General features: G+C 37.4%; 1 protein-coding gene across 1 annotated transcript; it reads left to right on the forward strand.

Moving 5' to 3' along the window:
• The first annotated feature begins 16,017 nt into the window (after positions 1-16,017).
• LOC102285563 (olfactory receptor 4F3/4F16/4F29) lies at positions 16,018-16,953 on the forward strand. The gene has a single exon (XM_014481306.2). The coding sequence runs from the start codon at positions 16,018-16,020 to the stop codon at positions 16,951-16,953; it is 936 nt and encodes a 311-aa protein (XP_014336792.2).
• Positions 16,954-17,219: the final 266 nt, after the last annotated feature.

A 17,219-nucleotide genomic window follows, 5' to 3' on the forward strand; every position in this document is an offset into this window, starting at 1 on the left:
CATCACCAACTCCCAGAGTTCACTGACACTCACGTCCATCGAGTCAGTGATGCCATCCAGCCATCTCATCCTCTGTCGTCCCCTTCTCCTCCTGCCCCCAATCCCTCCCAGCATCAGAGTCTTTTCCAATGAGTCAACCCTTCGCATGAGGTGGCCAAAGTACTGGAGTTTCAGCTTTAGCATCATTCCTTCCAAAGAAATCCCAGGGCTGATCTTCAGAATGTTGGACCTCCTTGCAGTCCAAGGGACTCTCAAGAGTCTTCTCCAACACCACAGTTCAAAAGCATCAATTCTTCGGCACTCAGCCTTCTTCACAGTCCAACTCTCACATCCATACATGACCACAGGAAAAACCATAGCCTTGACTAGACAGACCTTTGTTGGCAAAGTAATGTCTCTGTTTTTGAATATGCTATCTATTTCTTTTAATTTCATGGCTGCAGTCACCATCTGCAGTGATTTTGACGCCCCAAAGAATAAAGTCTGACACTGTTTCCACTGTTTCCCCATTTATTTCCCATGAAGTGATAGGACCAGATGCCATGATCTTCATTTTCTGAATATTGAGCTTTAAGCCAACTTTTTCACTCTCCTCTTTCACTTTCATCAAGAGACTTTTTAGTTCCTCTTCACTTTCTGCCATAAGGATGGTGTCATCTGCATATCTGAGGTTATTGATATTTCTCCCAGCAATCTTGATTCCAGCTTGAGCTTCTTCCAGTCCAGCATTTCTCATGATGTACTCTGCATATAAGTTAAATAAGCAGGGTGACAATATACAGCCTTGACATACTCCTTTTCCTATTTGGAAGCAGTCTGTTGTTCCATGTCCAGTTCTAACTTTTGCTTCCTGACCTGCAGACAAATTTCTCAAGAGGCAGGTCAGGTGGTCTGGTATTCCCATGTCTTTCAGAATTTTCCACAGTTTATTGTGATCCACACAGTCAAAGGCTTTGGCATAGTCAATAAAGCAGATAGATGTTTTTCTGGAACTGTCTTGCTTTTTCCATGATCCAGCAGATGTTGGCAATTGATCTCTGGTTCCTCTGCCTTTTCTAAAACCAGCTTGCACATCAGGAAGTTCACCGTTCACATATTGCTGAAGCCTGGCTTGGAGAATTTTGAGCATTACTTTACTAGCATGTGAGATGAGTGCAGTTGTGCGGTAGTTTGAGCATTCTTTGGCATTGCCTTTCTTTGGGATTGGAATGAAAACGGACCTTTTCCAGTCCTGTGTCCACTGCTGAGTTTTCCAAATTTGCTGGCATATTGAGTGCAGCACTATCACAGCATCATCTTTCAGGATTTGAAATAGCTCCACTGGAATTCCATCACCTCCACTAGCTTTGTTCGTAGTGGTGCTTTCTAAGGCCCACTTGACTTCACATTCCAGGATGTCTGGCTCTAGGTCAGTGATCACACCATTGTGATTATCTCGGACATGAAGATCGTTTTTGTACAGTTCTTCTGTGTATTCTTGCCACCTCTTCTTGATATCTTCTTCTTCTGTTAGGTCCATACCATTTCTGTCCTTTATCGAGCCCATCTTTGCAGGAAATGTTCCCTTGGTATCTCTGATTTTCTTGAAGAGATCTCTAGTCATTCCCATTCTGTTGTTTTCCTCTATCTTTGCATTGATTGCTAAGGAAGGCTTTCTTATCTCTTCTTGCTATTCTTTGGAACTCCGCATTCAGATGTTTGTATCTTTCCTTTTCTCCTTTGCTTTTCGCTTCTCTTCTTTTCACAGCTATTTGTAAGGCCTCCCCAGACAGCCATTTGATTTTTTTGCATTTCTTTTCCATGGGGATGGTCTTGATCCCTGTCTCCTGTAGAATGTCACGAACCTCATTCCATAGTTCATCAGGCACTCTATCTATCAGATCTAGGCCCTTAAATCTATTTCACACTTCCACTGTATAATCCATAAGGGATTTGATTTAGGTCATACCTGAATGGTCTAGTGGTTTCCCCTACTTTCTTCAATTTAAGTCTGAATTTGGTAATAAGGAATTCGTGATCTGAGCCATAGTCAGCTCCTGGTCTTGTTTTTGTTGAGCTACTGGATTCATAGAAGAAAAACCAGGATTGTGCAGTGCCTGGGAAACCAAATAAAGAAAATATGAAGATTGGAATAAATACCTAGGTTTAAAAATGGGACTAAGAGTAAATCATTAGATTTAAATATGGAGATAATTAGATAGCAGAAAAACAAGTGTTAGGGGAAATTTTTCATTGAAATGGATTATTTGAGAGAATGCAAAAGAAGAATTAGACAAAGACAGCAGAGACAACTCTTTTGAAGAATTTTACTGTAAAAGTTTTTAGAGAAATGGAAGTAGCAGAAAGGAAAGTCATATCAAAAATTTTAGTAAGACAGCAGCTGTAGCACATGGTAAAAGCCATGGGGATACAGTAAAGAGGGAAACATGGGCGATGGTGAAGAGAGATGGAAAAGCTGGAGTAGTTCTTGTATGCACAAGAGGGAAGGGTTGTATTGAGTGAAGTAGAGTTTGGTTAGATCCTAATTCCTTTGGCTTAGAAAGAAGAGAAGAAACTTATCATTTGCCATCCTAAGCTGCAATCCTGTGTCTATTTTCAGAAGTGGTGTGGCAGCTAATTTTCTTTGTTATAGTTGTTGCTTTTGCCTGATAATTTGATTTTGCTTTATAAAACAATGTGAATCATTTTACCTTTATTCTGTTGGAGAAGGTATGCTATAGAGAAGAATAAGAAAGAATGTTTTTGGTTATCATTTTAAAGATGAAGCTAAGCTTTATTGACTGTATAATTTGGCTTAATACATAGATTGAAATTATGCTATGAAAACCTTACTCTGTGCTGTTCTGAGGACTCAATAAAATAATATACAAAAGGACTGGTTTCCAAAGTCACTTTATTTTCATATTTTATTTATTTTTAAAAATTTAACTTTACAATATTGTATTGGTTTTAGAATATCAAAATGTTATTTTGTCAAAATTTTGTCCTCAAGTCTTTAAAAATATTTTTCTGTGTTTTTCAAATTCTTAAGATGAATATGTACTACTGAAATTATCATAAAATAATTAAAAATGGAAAGATCACTTTAAATTTTGCTGTGCAATGCATATTCAGTCACCATAAAATAAAGATTCAAAATAGTTCTAGAGTATGACAGAAATTCTCTTTGTCATAAGAAAATGATAAACCTCTTATTTCCTCTCATTAACAGCTTCTTTGCTTGAACTATACTAGGAAAAACATCATAGGTGATAACTCCCCAGGTCAAGTGGTTTCAGTCTCAGTAGCATCACTTGGTCACTGCCCTCTGGGGCTGTAATTAGCTTCCACTCTTACTGTGACATCATTTTATACACAGAAGTATTTGTGTCTATAATTATCCTGAGTATGATCTGGTTGATTTTTGGATAGAGATATCTGAATCTTTAGCAGATCTCTTGGTTCCTTTGGCAAAACAGGTAGGTGAGGGTTATTTAAATAGTATGAAAATCAGAGAGCAAAGTTTCCTATGTTCTAAATTTAGATGATTTTGGTGATGTGATTAAAATGTTCTCAAGTCAGATCTGCTTTATTACAGCAGCCTCTAGATTGGCTTCTTCTCTTTTTGTCCCTTCATTCCAGTTTATCTGTCATATGACAAATCAATCACTTTTTTTTTGATTTCTGGTCTCATCATTAATTCCTTGCTTCTAAGTCTTTGCTCATCTCCATTAACTATACTCCACGATCTTAAGTTCAAACTCAAGGTCAGGTAAAACTAGTCTCAACTTTCTTATTTTCCACTGTTCTCTTAATTTCCATTCACCAAACAACTTGCATTCTTCACCGGTATCCCAGAGCACCTTGAACTTGTCATTTCTCATAGTGTAGTATCTGCTTGAAATGATTGTTCAAACTCTATCTCCATGTATCATAATATTTACTAGTCATAAAAACTCTTCAGTGCCCTATTTCCCCCTTTGTCTTCTCTGATCAACATCGCCCTGGTTTTCTCCTTCCACTTTACTCAGGTATTTCTAAGTCTGTAACAGTCTCTTACTGGGCCTAATAGATTTATGTAAAATGCTAGATAGGCATTGTCTTTCTAAACAAATAACACAGGATGGTCAGTAAACATATAAATAAGAAGGGATGGTAGAACAGGAATTAAGAGATCTAGGATTACATTCGTTTGAGTTGCCATCTGGATCCATAACATTGCTTGATATGCATATAAACTGTCTTTGTATTTTCCACTTGTACAGGGTTGCCAACAGCTATGGCTAAATGATGTCAAGTGAATGTTGAAAAAGATGGTAGTTTAGCAGCAAAATTCTTATTTCCTGAGGGGCACATATTTGTGGGTTTGCTTCTTCCTTCTAAGCAAATCTATGTGAATTTTTATATGATCGAGCACAACCTTTGAAAAATTCCAAGAAGCATCCCCCCCCTATAGATGCAAATGAACCAGTGTTATCTGAGGTGGTCAGAAAAGGCTTCAAAATAGTTTTTATGAGAATTTATTAATAGTTTTGGCTGTAGGAGAGGAGTGTTGGGGAAATGTACAGTCTGACATTATGTCTCAGAGCATAAACTTCTTACAAAACAAGCCCTTTGTTTTCATTTAGGAGTTCTTGGGAAATAATCCTCATAGAACCTTTAAAGCTACAGGAGACCAGTATAGACATGAAAACCTGACTTGACACTGGCTCCACTTAATCATCTTACACTAACAAACTCAGAAGTAAAGGTTTTTTTTTTTTTTTTTTTTTAAATATTTGGAAAAGTTAGCTGGTAAAGAATCTGCCTGCAATGTGGGAGACCTGAATTTAATCCCTGGGTTGGGAAGATCCCCTGGAGAAGGGAATGGCTACCCACTCCAGTATTCTGGCCTGGAGAATTCCATGGATTGTACAGTCTCTGGGGTCCAAAGAGTCAGACATGACTGAGTGACTTTCACTTGAATACTTGGAACTTAGAATTGGGACATATAGCTAGATGGTCCTTATATTGTATTCAGTTCAGTTCAGTTCAGTTGCTCAGTTGTGTCCAACTCTTTGCGACCCCATGGACTGAAGTGTCCCAGGCCTCCCTGTCCATCACCAACTCCCAGAGTTTACTCATACTCATGTCCATTGAGCTGGTGATGCCATCCTACCATCTCATCCTCTGTCATCCCCTTTTTCCTTCCACCTTCAATCTTTCCCAGCATCAGGGTTTTTTCCAAATGAATCAGTTCTTCACATCAGGTGGCCAAAGTACTGGAGTTTCAGCTTCAACATCCGTCCTTCCAATAAACACCCAGGACTGATTTCCTTTAGGATGGACTGGTTGGATCTCCTTGCAGTCCAAGGGACTCTCAAGAGTCTTCTCCAACACCACAGTTCAAACCATCAATTCTTTGGCACTCAGCTTTCTTCATAGTCCAACTCTCACATCCATACATGACTGCTGGAAAAACCATAGCTTTGACTACATGGACCTTTGCTGGCAAAGTAATGTCTCTGCTTTTTAGTATGTTGTCTAGGTTGGTCATAACTTTTATTCCAAGGAGCAAGTGTCTTTTAATTTCTTGGCTTCAGTCACCATCTGCAGTGCTTTTGGAGCCCAGAAAAATAAAGTCTGCCACTGTTTCCACTGTTACCCCATCTATTTCCCATGAAGTGATGGGACCAGATGCCACGATCTTAGTTTTCTGAATGTTGAGTTTTAAGCCAAGTTTTTCACTCTCCTCTTTCACTTTCATCAAGAGACTCTTTAGTTTTTCTTCACTTTCTGCCATAAGGGTAGTGTCATCTGCATATCTAAGGTATTGATATTTCTCCCAGCAATCTTGATTCCAGCTTGTGCTTAATCCAGTCCAGCATTTCTCATGATGTACTTGGCATATAAGTTAAATAAGCAGGGTGACAATATATAGCCTTACTCCTTTTCCTATTTGGAACCAGTCTATTGTTCCATGTTCAATTCTAACTGTTGCTTCCTGACCTGCATACAGATTTCTCAGGAGGTGGTCATGTGGTCTGGTTTTACCATCTCTTTAAGAATTTTCCACAGTTCAGTGTGATCCACACAGTCAAAGGCTTTGATATAGTCAATAAAGCAGAAATAGATGTTTTTCTGGAACTCTCTTGCTTTTTTGATGGTCCAGTGGATGTTGGTAATTTGACCTCTGGTTCCTCTGCCTTTTCTAAATCCAGCTTGAACATCTGGAAGTTCATGGTTCACCTACTGTTGAAGCCTGTCTTGGAGAATTTTGGGCATTACTTCACTAGCATGTGAGATGAGTGCAATTGTGTGGCAGTTTGAACATTCTTTGACATTGCCTTTCTTTGGGATTGGACTGGAAACTGAACTTTTCCAGTCCTGTGGCCACTGCTGAGTTTCCAGATTTGCTGGCATATTGAGTGCAGCAGTTTCACAGCATCATGTTTTACTACCCCTTATTGTGCTCCCACTTATGGTAGGTACTGATTACATATATTTTATGCATATCATACCAACTAGTTCCCACCATGCCCTACAAGGTAGATATTGTGAGGAAACAGGGTCGGAGAGGTTAAGTAACTTTTCCATGCTCACATAGCAAGTGAGTAGTGTAATCTGGATTTAAAAACAGTCCTGATAGAAACCCAAGCTACTCACAGCTGTACTGTAGTCATCTCAAATCAGGATAGCAGTTGTAATTCACATTTGTGTTGCATTGTAAAACATGATCTTTCTATTCATTATCACATGTGATATTCACAGAAATTGTGTGAGCCTGGCTAGGCAAGCACTGAAGGAGTTTGCCTTTTCAAACTGAATCACTTGCTTAGTGGTGGGAGCCAGATATTTACTTTTATCTCAACTCTGGTACTCACGGTGAAGAACCTGCTTGCCAATGCAGTAGACATGAGAGATGCAGGTTCGATTTCTGGGTTGTGAAGATCCCCTGGAGAGGGAAATGACAATCCACTCCAGTATTCTTGCCTGAAGAATTCCGTGGACAGAAGAGCCTGATTGGCTACAGTCCATGGGCTCAAAAGAGTTGGACATGACTGAGTGACTTTCACTCACTCACTCTCTCCTTTTATACTCTCCTGTTTTTTAACTCTTCCTTTTATCATCATATTGCATATCTCTCCTAATTTCTCCCTTTCTGTGTCTTTCTCTCTTTCATTTTTTTTTCTATTTTCTCTGTTCTCTATTCCTCTCCACCTCTCAGATTATTGCCAAACTTCATGAAATTGAGTGTTGTAAATTCAGAGAAAAGTTTCCTCCTATTCCAAAGCAAGATATGTTATAGAGTGTGGGTGCCTCTAGATGGAGACTGTTAGTTGTGGTTGCTCTCTATTTTTTTTTTAAATTTTTTAAAATTTTATTTTATTTTTTAACTTTACAATATTGTATTGGTTTTGCCATACATCAAAATGAATCTGCCACAGGTATACACACGCTCTCTATTTTGAGATGAGAAACATTCTTTGCATTTGGAATTTATTTGAAAAGATGATGGAGAGAGGAGAACAGCAGAGTAATGGCTTCTGGAGTGTGTAGGGGTTACTAACCAACCTCTCATTCTGAAACAATACACTCACTTTCACACCTAGTTATAAACTTTGGGTGATATGCAATTGAAAATTTTAAAGAATTATGGTTAATAGCAATAGATCCACAGGTTACACACCAAGGTGTTAGCATTCATATTTAAAAAGACATCACATCCATCCTCTTCCTGAAATCCTTTCCCTGTAGATGATACTAGTCCCTCCTTTGAATTTCTATTGTTCTTTTCCCTTCACACATTCAAAAAACATTTTTCTCTACTGTTTGTATGGCACATATTGTATATTTACTTATATTGTAGCTATTATGTGTGCAATTTATGTCTTTCCAATGGATTTATAGAGTTTGTGACTTACAGAAGCTAGGAAAAAACACCCAGACCATTTATGGCCTGTAACTGTCAAAAAAACTTTATGAAATAATTAAAACTTTTATTAACTTTTGAGGAGAATAAACATAGAGAGGCAGATATGATAGTGTGATAGTAAATATTCTTTTAAATATTTTGTTATTGTCGTGTCATTTCAAATAAGCCACAAAATAAGAAGAGTGAGCACACAGTCTGGCAGTAATGAATAATCCTATTTTTGTATACAGTTTATTTCTAACATTCAATGGGTCACCTTTTTGGTATTTAGTTATTATGGTTATGCAAAATAATTTATTGCCTATCATAGGGTGTTTTGTAAATACTGGTGTTGTCAGTTTTAAGTCAAAGAAATTACATTTTTAATTTTGATTTTTTGCCTTTTTTCTTAGGCTGTCTTCTACAGGATCAATAATTTCTGGATCAGGAATCCAGATGCCTGGGTTCTTGTCTGCAGTTCTGTGAACTGAACAATTCATTTTTCATTTTAAAAAATTTACTTATTTTTATTGAAGGATAGTTGCTTTACAGTACTGTGTTGGTTTCTGCCAAACATATACACAGTTTTTATTTTTGAGTCTTAGGTTTTTCATCTGAATAATGGTAAATCTGGACTGGACCATGTCTTAGATCAAAATATTGGGAAGAATCCACTGGTTTTCTTAAGCCTCACCACACAGAAGTCTTCATGGTTTTTCATCAGTTGCTGAATATTTCTGGCTCTTTCCCCAGTATTTCAGTCATTCTTTCACAAATTTTTACCTCACTGGCCCTTTTCATTCCATTTCTTTCCCATAATGAACAGGCTATGTTGTTGTCAGTTCCCTGGCCCAGACTCAGATTTCTGATGCCTGAAAAGATTGATACTATAGAAAGTGGGTACCTTGAGATTATAGACTGTAGGATCAGGAAGTGATGGCAAAGTCATTTGGTTTAATTGACTGTAGAGAGACTGAGTTCTGTAGTGGTGAGTCAGAATTGGGGTCATATCACAGTGAGAGCTTCTGCAAGTTTTGGGGGAGAGGGATATTTTAAGATCATGAGAACATCAACTTGATATGCATATTTTTTTTTTTGAGAATATTCTTTAAATTTCTGGAGCTGTGTATACAAAAGAAGAATGTTATTAAATCTTTTCTTTGCATCCCAGCATCTTCTAAAGGAGCAAAAGCTCACTAACTGTTTTCAAGGCTCACCTTCTACCAGAAATTCATTATGGTGGGTATTTGGACACAGAGCAATGGACTCTTCTCTCCCCCCTCCATGTCCTCTCCCCCAAACACACAAACATACTTAAAGCTTAAAAAGCACTAACTCTTTAGTATCACACTTGGGTGTATGTGCTCAAGCCAAAGAGATGACTCTGGTGCCCTCCTATAATGTTACTAAGGTTTTGACATTCTTCTCATTTCAGAAATAAGCTAAAAATGTAAAAGTGTAAATGATCTTGGAGATATAACACACCTGCATGGATTTCAGACACAGTAATCATGATGATATCAAATATCAAAGCAGGTACAATAAAGGAAAATATTGAATACTTTAAGAGGATAGAGATACCACAGAGCAGGGAAAGAGAGTGGGTAGGTGAAGCTGAGACATTGATGAGGAAAAATGTAATATTTCAATATTTCCAATTGCTGGCAATGAACACCTTAATATGTGTGGACTAATAGAGACTATTTGCAGGAGTATTTCACGTCACCTGCCGTGATATAGGCATACGGTTTAGCAGAAATGAGGGTGAAATCCCAAATATTTGTACATGTCTTAGGCCTGAATTAAAGTCTTGCAGGGCCAGGTGTAGGCTCTAGAGGAAACTTTATTGAGTAGTGTGGCCAGTAGAGAGCTCTGTGTGATTTTGATAAAACTTTTAAAAGATGGGGAGATTTACCTTGAAGATATTATGCTAAATGAGATAAACCAGTCAGAAAAAGATAAATACTGTATTGTTCCTCTTGCACGAGGTATGTAAAGTAGTCAAATTTATATAAACAAAGTAGAATGTGGTTACCAGAGGGGCTGGAGGAAGGGGGAAAAGGAGTTGTTGTTTCATTGGTTTAGAGTTTCAGATTTTCAAGATGAAAAAGTTCTGAAGACCAGTTACACAACAGTGTGAGTATGCTTAATATTACTGAAAGTGAAAGTGAAGTCACTCAGGCATGTCTGACTCTTTGCGACCCCGTGGACTGTAGCCCACCAGGCTCCTCCATCCATGGGATTCTCCAGGCATAAATACTGGAGTGGGTTGCCATTTCCTTCTTCAGGGGATCTTCCCAACTCAGGGATTGAACTCAGGTCTCCTGCATTACAGGCAGACACTTTAACCTCTGAGCCACCAGGGACCTATTCTCTTAAAAAGGATTAATGTTCATTTTTTTAATAGTTGAGTAATAGTCCATTGAGTATATGTACCACAGCTTTCTTATCCATTCATCTGCTGATGGACATCTAGGTTGCTTCCATGTCCTAGCTATTGTAAACAGTGCTGTGATGAACATTGGGGTACATGTGTCTCTTTCAGTTCTGGTTTCCTTGGTGTGTATGCCCAGCAGTGGGATTCCTGGGTCATATGGCAGTTCTGTTTCCAGTTTTTAAAGGAATCTCCACACTGTTCTCCAAAGCGGCTGTACTGGTTTGCATTTCCACCAACAGTGTAAGAGGGTTCCCTTTTCTCCACACCCTCTCCAGCATTTATTGCTTGTAGACTTTTGGATAGCAAGCATTCTGACTGGCGTGAAATGGTACCTCATTGTGGTTTTGATTTGCATTTCTCTGATAATGAGTGATGCTGAGCATCTTTTCATGTGTTTGTTAGTCATCTGTATGTCTTCTTTGGAGAAATGTCTATTTAGTTCTTTGGCCCATTTTTTGATTGGGTCATTTATTTTTCTGGAATTGAGCTGCAGGAGCTGCTTGCATATTTTTGAGATCAATTCTTTGTTGGTTGCTTCATTTGCTATTATTTTCTCCCATTCTGAAGGCTGTCTTTTCACCTTGCTTATAGTTTCCTTTGTTGTGCAAAAGCTTTTAAGTTTAATTAGGTCCCATTTATTTATTTTTGCTTTTATTTCCATTATTCTGGGAGGTGGGCCATAGAGTATCCTGCTGTGATTTATGTCAGAGAGTGTTTTGCCTATGTTTTCCTCTAGGAGTTTTATAGTTTCTGGTCTTACATTTAGATCTTTAATCCATTTTGAGTTTATTTCTGTGTACGGTGTTTAGAAAGTGTTCTAGTTTCATTCTTTTACAAGTGGTTGACCAGTTTTACTGCACCACTTGTTAAAGAGATTTTCTCCATTGTATATTCTTGCCTCCTTTGTCAAGATAAGGTGTCCATAGGTGCATGGGTTTATCTCTGGGCTATCTATTTTGTTCCATTAATCTATATTTCTGTCTTTGTGCAAGTACCATACTGTCTTGATGACTGTAGCTTTGTAGTATAGTCTGAAGTCAGGCAGGTTGATTCTTCCAGTTCCAGTCTTCTTTCTCAAGATTGCTTTGGCTATTCGAAGTTTTTGTATTTTCATACAAATTGTGAAATTATTTGTTCTAGTACTCTGAAAAATAATGTTGGTAGCTTGATAGGGATTGCATTGAGTCTATAGATTGCTTTGGGTAGTATACTCATTTTCACTATATTGATTCTTCCAATCCATGAACATGTTATATTTCTCCATCTATTTGTGTCATCTTTGATTTCTTTCATCAGTGTTTTATAGTTTTCTTTATATAGGTCTTTTGTTTCTTTAGGTGGATTTATTCCTAAGTATTTTATTCTTTTCGTTGCAATGGTGAATGGAATTGTTTCCTTAATTTCTCTTTCTGTTTTCTCATCATTAGTGTATGGGAATTTGAATCCATTCTAATGAGGTGGATGAAACTGGAGCCTATTATACAGAGGAAGTAAGTCAGAAAGAAAAACACTAATACAGTATATTAACACATATATATGGAATTTAGAAAGATGATAATGATGACCCTATATACGAGACAGCAAAAGAGACACAGATGTAAATAACAGACTTTTGGACTCTGTGGGAGAAGGCGAGGGTGGGATGATTTGAGAGAATAGCACTGAAACATGTTTATTACCATATGTGAAATAGATCACCAGTCCAGGTTCAGTGATAAACAGGGCCTCAAGGCTGGTGCACTGGGATGACCCTGAGGGATGGGATGGGGAGGGAGGTAAGGAGGGGGTTTCAGAATGGGGACACATGTACACCTATGGCTGATTCTTGTCAATGTATGGCAAAAACCATTACAATATTGTAAATAAATTAGCCTCCAATTGAAATAAAGAAATTAATTTAAAAAAAGGAAAAAAAGGATTAATATGGTAAATTTTTTATTATGTGTTTCTTAACCACAATAAAAAAAATGGCAAGATTCATAAGAGCAGTGAGTCTGACTGACAGGATAAAAAGAATGAAGTTATATCTTCAATAAGACCCATTTACTCTTTCTTTTAATATTCTTGCCCATATCTGATGTTTGATATTCCTCAGCTTTATTTATGTTAATCTCAGTCAACCCACTATTCTATAGTTTGTTTCTTCTTAATTCATTTCCATCTCAGGTTTCAGAAAACTCTCACTCCTAGGTGATGATCCATCAATTAAGCAGTTTCCCTCCAACATTGCTCTATGAGGATAAATTATATGGAGAGAAGAAATTGAAAATGATCATAAAAGAGAGAGGGACAATGTATGTTTATTTTTAATTTTTTAAGGAACTTCCATACTATTTTCCATAATTGCTGAACCAATTTACATTCCCACCATCAATGAGGGTTCTTTTTCTCCACATCCTCTTGAACACTTGTTATATGTTGTCTTGTTGATAATCAGCATTCTGCAGTTGTGAGGTGGTATAATGTGGTTTGATTTGTATTTCTCTGATGATTAGTGATGCTGAGCATCTTTTCATATGTCTGTAGCCATCTGTATGTATTCTTTAGAAAAATATTTATTCATGTCTTCTGTCCATTTTAAAATCAGTTTCCTTCTTTGATCTTGAATGAATTCCTTGTATATGTTTGATATAGACTCCTTATTGAGTATATCATCTGCAAATATCTTCTCCCATGCAGTAGCCAGCCTTTTTGTTTTGCTGATAGTTTCCTTCAATGTGCAAAAACTTTCTGGTTTGATGTTTTTCCAATTTTTTATTTTGCTTTTGTTTTCTTTGCTTAAGGAGACAGATCTACCTCCCTAACCCCAAAATATTGCTAAGACAAATTCTTAGAATGTGCTGCCTGTTTTCTTCTGGGAGTTTTTATGGTTTCAGATATTAAATTAAGCATTTTATCCATTTGAGGTTATTTTTGTATATAGTGTTAGAAAGTGGCCCAGTTTTATTCTTTTGCATATAGCTGTCCAGTTTTCCAGGACCATTTATTGAAGAGAGTGTCTTTTCCCCACTACATAGTCTTGGCTCCTTTATTGTAAATTAGTTAACCATGTAAGTTTTATTTTGGGGGGGGATGGCTTTCTATTCTGTTTCAAAGATTCATGTGTCTGTTTTTTTGTGCCAGTACCATAGATTTTTTGTTTTTATAGCTTTGTAATAAAGTATCGGAGAAGGCAATGGCACCCCACTCCAGTACTCTTGCCTGGAAAATCCCATGGGTGGAACAGGCTGGTAGGCTTCAGTCCATGGGGTCGCAAAGAGTTGGACACGACTGAGCAACTTGACTTTCACTTTTCACTTTCATGCATTGGAGAAGGAAATGGTAACCCACTCCAGTGTTCTTGCCTGGAGAATCCCAGGGATAGGGGAGCCTGGTTGGCTGCCATCTGTGGGGTTGCACAGAGTTGGACACGACTGGAGTGACTGAGCAGCAGCAGCAGCAGCAGCAGCAGCAGCAGCAGTAGCAGTATAGTATCTGGTCCCATCACTTCATGGCAAATAGATGGGGAAACAGTGGAAACAGTGGCTGACTTTATTTTTGGGGCTCCAAAATCACTGCAGATGGTGACTGCAGCCATGAAATTAAAAGATGCTTACTCCTTGGAAGGAAAGTTATGACCAACATAGACAGCATATTAAAAAGCTGAGACATTACTTTGTCAACAAAGGTCCATCTAGTCAAGGCTATGGTTTTTCCAGTGGTCATGTATGGATGTGAGAGTTGGACTATAAAGAGGGCTGAGTGCAGAAAAACTGATGCTTTTGAACTGTGATGTTGGAGAAGACTCTTGAGAATTCCTTGGACTGCAGGAGATCCAACCAGTCCATCCTAAGGGAAATCAGTCCTGGGTGTTTTTTGGAAGGAGTGATGTTAAAGATGAAACTCCAGTACTTTGGCCACCTGATGTGAAGAGCTGACTCATTTGAAAAGACCCTGATGTTGGGAAAAATTGAAGGCAGGAGGAGAAGGGGACAACAGAGAATGAGATGGTTGGATGGCATCACCGACTCAATGGACCTGAGTTTGGGTAAACTCCAGGAGTTGGTGATGGACAGGAAGGCCTGGCGTGCTGCAGTTCATGGGGTTGCAAAGAGTTGGACAAGACTGAGTGGCTGAACTGAACTGAGTATATTTTGAAATCAGTGAGCATGACACAGCCTGCTTTATTCTTCTTGCACAAGAATGTTTTGGCTATTTGGGGTCATTTGTGTTTCCATATAAATTTTAGAATTGTTTGTTCTAGGTCTGTGAAAAATACTACTAGTATTTTGATAAAGATTGTATTGAATCTGTAGATTGCTGGGTAGTATGCACAATTTTAACAATATTTTAATAATATGTCCAATCCATGAGCATAGTATATGTTTTCATTTATTTGTGTCTTCTTCAATTATTTTTTATCAATGTCATGTAGTTTTCAATAAAAAGGTTTTTCACTTCACTGGTTATGTGTATTTCTAGGTATTTTGTTCTTTTTGATGTAATTATAATTGGGATTGTTTTCTCAATTTCTCTCCCTGATTGTTTTTCCTATATATAAATACAACAGATTTATGTATATTGATTTCTATATCCTGAAAACTTACTGAATTTATTTATTAGTTCTATTTTTTTTTTGTGTGTGAAATCTATAGGGTTTTCTGTATATATTATCATGCCACCTGCAAACAGTGGCAGTTTTATTTATTCTTTTTATTCTTTTATTTATTTTATTTTTATTTATTTATTTTTTTATTATTTTATTTATTATTTTTTTATTATTTTTCTTCTTGTCTGATTTCTATGGCTTAGATTTCCAATAATATGTTGAATTAATGTGGCATTGGTGGGCAGTCATCATCTTCTTCCTAATTTTAGAGCAAAAGCTTTCAGTTTTTCATCATTGAGTATTTATGTTAGTGGTGTGTTTGTTGTATATATCCTTTATTATCTTGAGGTATATTTCCTCTATACAAACTTTGTTGAGAGGTTTTTATCATAAAAGGATGTTAGATGATATGGTTTCTTGAGTTATATGTATGTCTTCATCACCATCATCACCATCACCATCATCATTTTCATGATTATTTAGCAAGTGTGAAGAATATATTATCAAATATTTGTCATTTATAATGTGAACAGTACCACATAAGTACAAGCATACCACATTTTGTTGTTCTTCACAGATACTGTGTTTCTCACAAAGTGAAGGATTGTGGCAATAATGCATAGGGCAAGTCTGTTGGTGCCATTTTCCCAACAGTATTTTCTCACTTAGTGTCTCTGTGTCACATTTTGGTAATTTTCATAATATTTCAAAAATTTTCATTATTATTATATTTGTTATGGTGATTTATAATCAGGGTTGATCTATAATCAGTGATGTTACTACTATGACTCATTAAAGGCTCAGATGACAGCTAGCATTTTTTTAACAAAACATGTATTTTTAACTTAAGGTATATATATATTGTTTTATACAAAGTGCTATTACATATTTAATAGACTACAATATATTTTAACAAAGCTTTCATATGCACTGGGAAACTAAAGGTTCATATGACTTGATTTTCTGTAATATTTATTTTATTACAGTGGTCTGCAACAGAACCCATCTTATCTCTGAGGTATACTTGTAATTAATGCCACTCTTATCACTAATAATAATAACTTCTTTCATATTTTCTTAGTTCTCATTATTTCAGCAGCAGCCCTGTTGGCTGGATTGATGGATGGAGGGAATCACTCGGTGTCTGAGTTTGTATTTCTGGGACTCACTTATTCATGGGAGTTCCAGCTGCTCCTCCTGGTGTTCTCCTCTGTGTTCTATGTGGCAAGCATGACTGGAAACATCCTCATTGTGTTTTCTGTGACTACTGATCCTCACTTACATTCCCCCATGTACTTCCTACTGGCCAGCCTCTCCTTCATTGACTTGGGAGCCTGCTCTGTCACTTCTCCCAAGATGATCTATGACCTTTTCAGAAAGCGTAAAGTCATTTCTTTTGGAGGCTGCATTGCTCAGATCTTCTTCATCCATGTCATTGGTGTTGTGGAGATGGTGCTGCTCATAGCCATGGCCATTGACAGATATGTTGCCATATGTAAGCCTCTCCACTATCTGAGCATCATGAGCCCAAGGATGTGCATTTTGTTTCTGGCTGCTGCCTGGGCCCTTGGTGTCAGCCACTCACTGTTCCAGCTAGCATTTATTGTTAATTTGCCCTTCTGTGGTCCGAATGTATTGGACAGCCTTTACTGTGATCTTCCTCGGCTCCTCAGACTGGCCTGTACAGATACTTACAGACTTCAGTTCATGGTCACTGGCAACAGTGGGTTTATCTGTGTTAGTTCCTTCTTTATACTCCTCATCTCCTATATCTTCATCCTGTTAACCGTTTGGAAACGCTCCTCAGGTGGTTCACCCAAGGCCCTGTCCACTTTGTCAGCTCACATCACTGTGGTTATTTTGTTCTTTGGTCCAACCATGTTTGTCTATACTTGGCCACACCCCAATTCCCAAATGGACAAGTTTCTTGCTCTTTCTGATGCTGTTCTCACTCCTTTTTTAAATCCAGTCATCTACACATTCAGGAACAAAGAGATGAAGGTAGCAATGAAGAGAGCTTTCAGACCATTCATGATTTTTAGGAAGATTTCATAAATAGTGATAGAAGAATTTTATCCTGATCATCATGTCACCTGTATCTGAAATTTTAGAATTAGCTTTTTTGTTCATTAGAGATTAATTTGAGTGTTACCACAGTCTTTAAGAATGCTCCTCTTCCTTAAAGATGATGAAGATTTAAACAAATAAAACTTTAATTCAAAACTTATGTTGATGCATATGGGATTGCACATATGTGTACTAATTATAATTATAAATCATTTCTTTCTAGGTAGTTTCTTTGCCTCTCTTTTCTCTTGTAA

The sequence above is a fragment of the Bos mutus genome, chromosome 10 (assembly GCF_027580195.1).
Source record: "Bos mutus isolate GX-2022 chromosome 10, NWIPB_WYAK_1.1, whole genome shotgun sequence".
NCBI classification, from domain to species: domain Eukaryota; kingdom Metazoa; phylum Chordata; class Mammalia; order Artiodactyla; family Bovidae; genus Bos; species Bos mutus.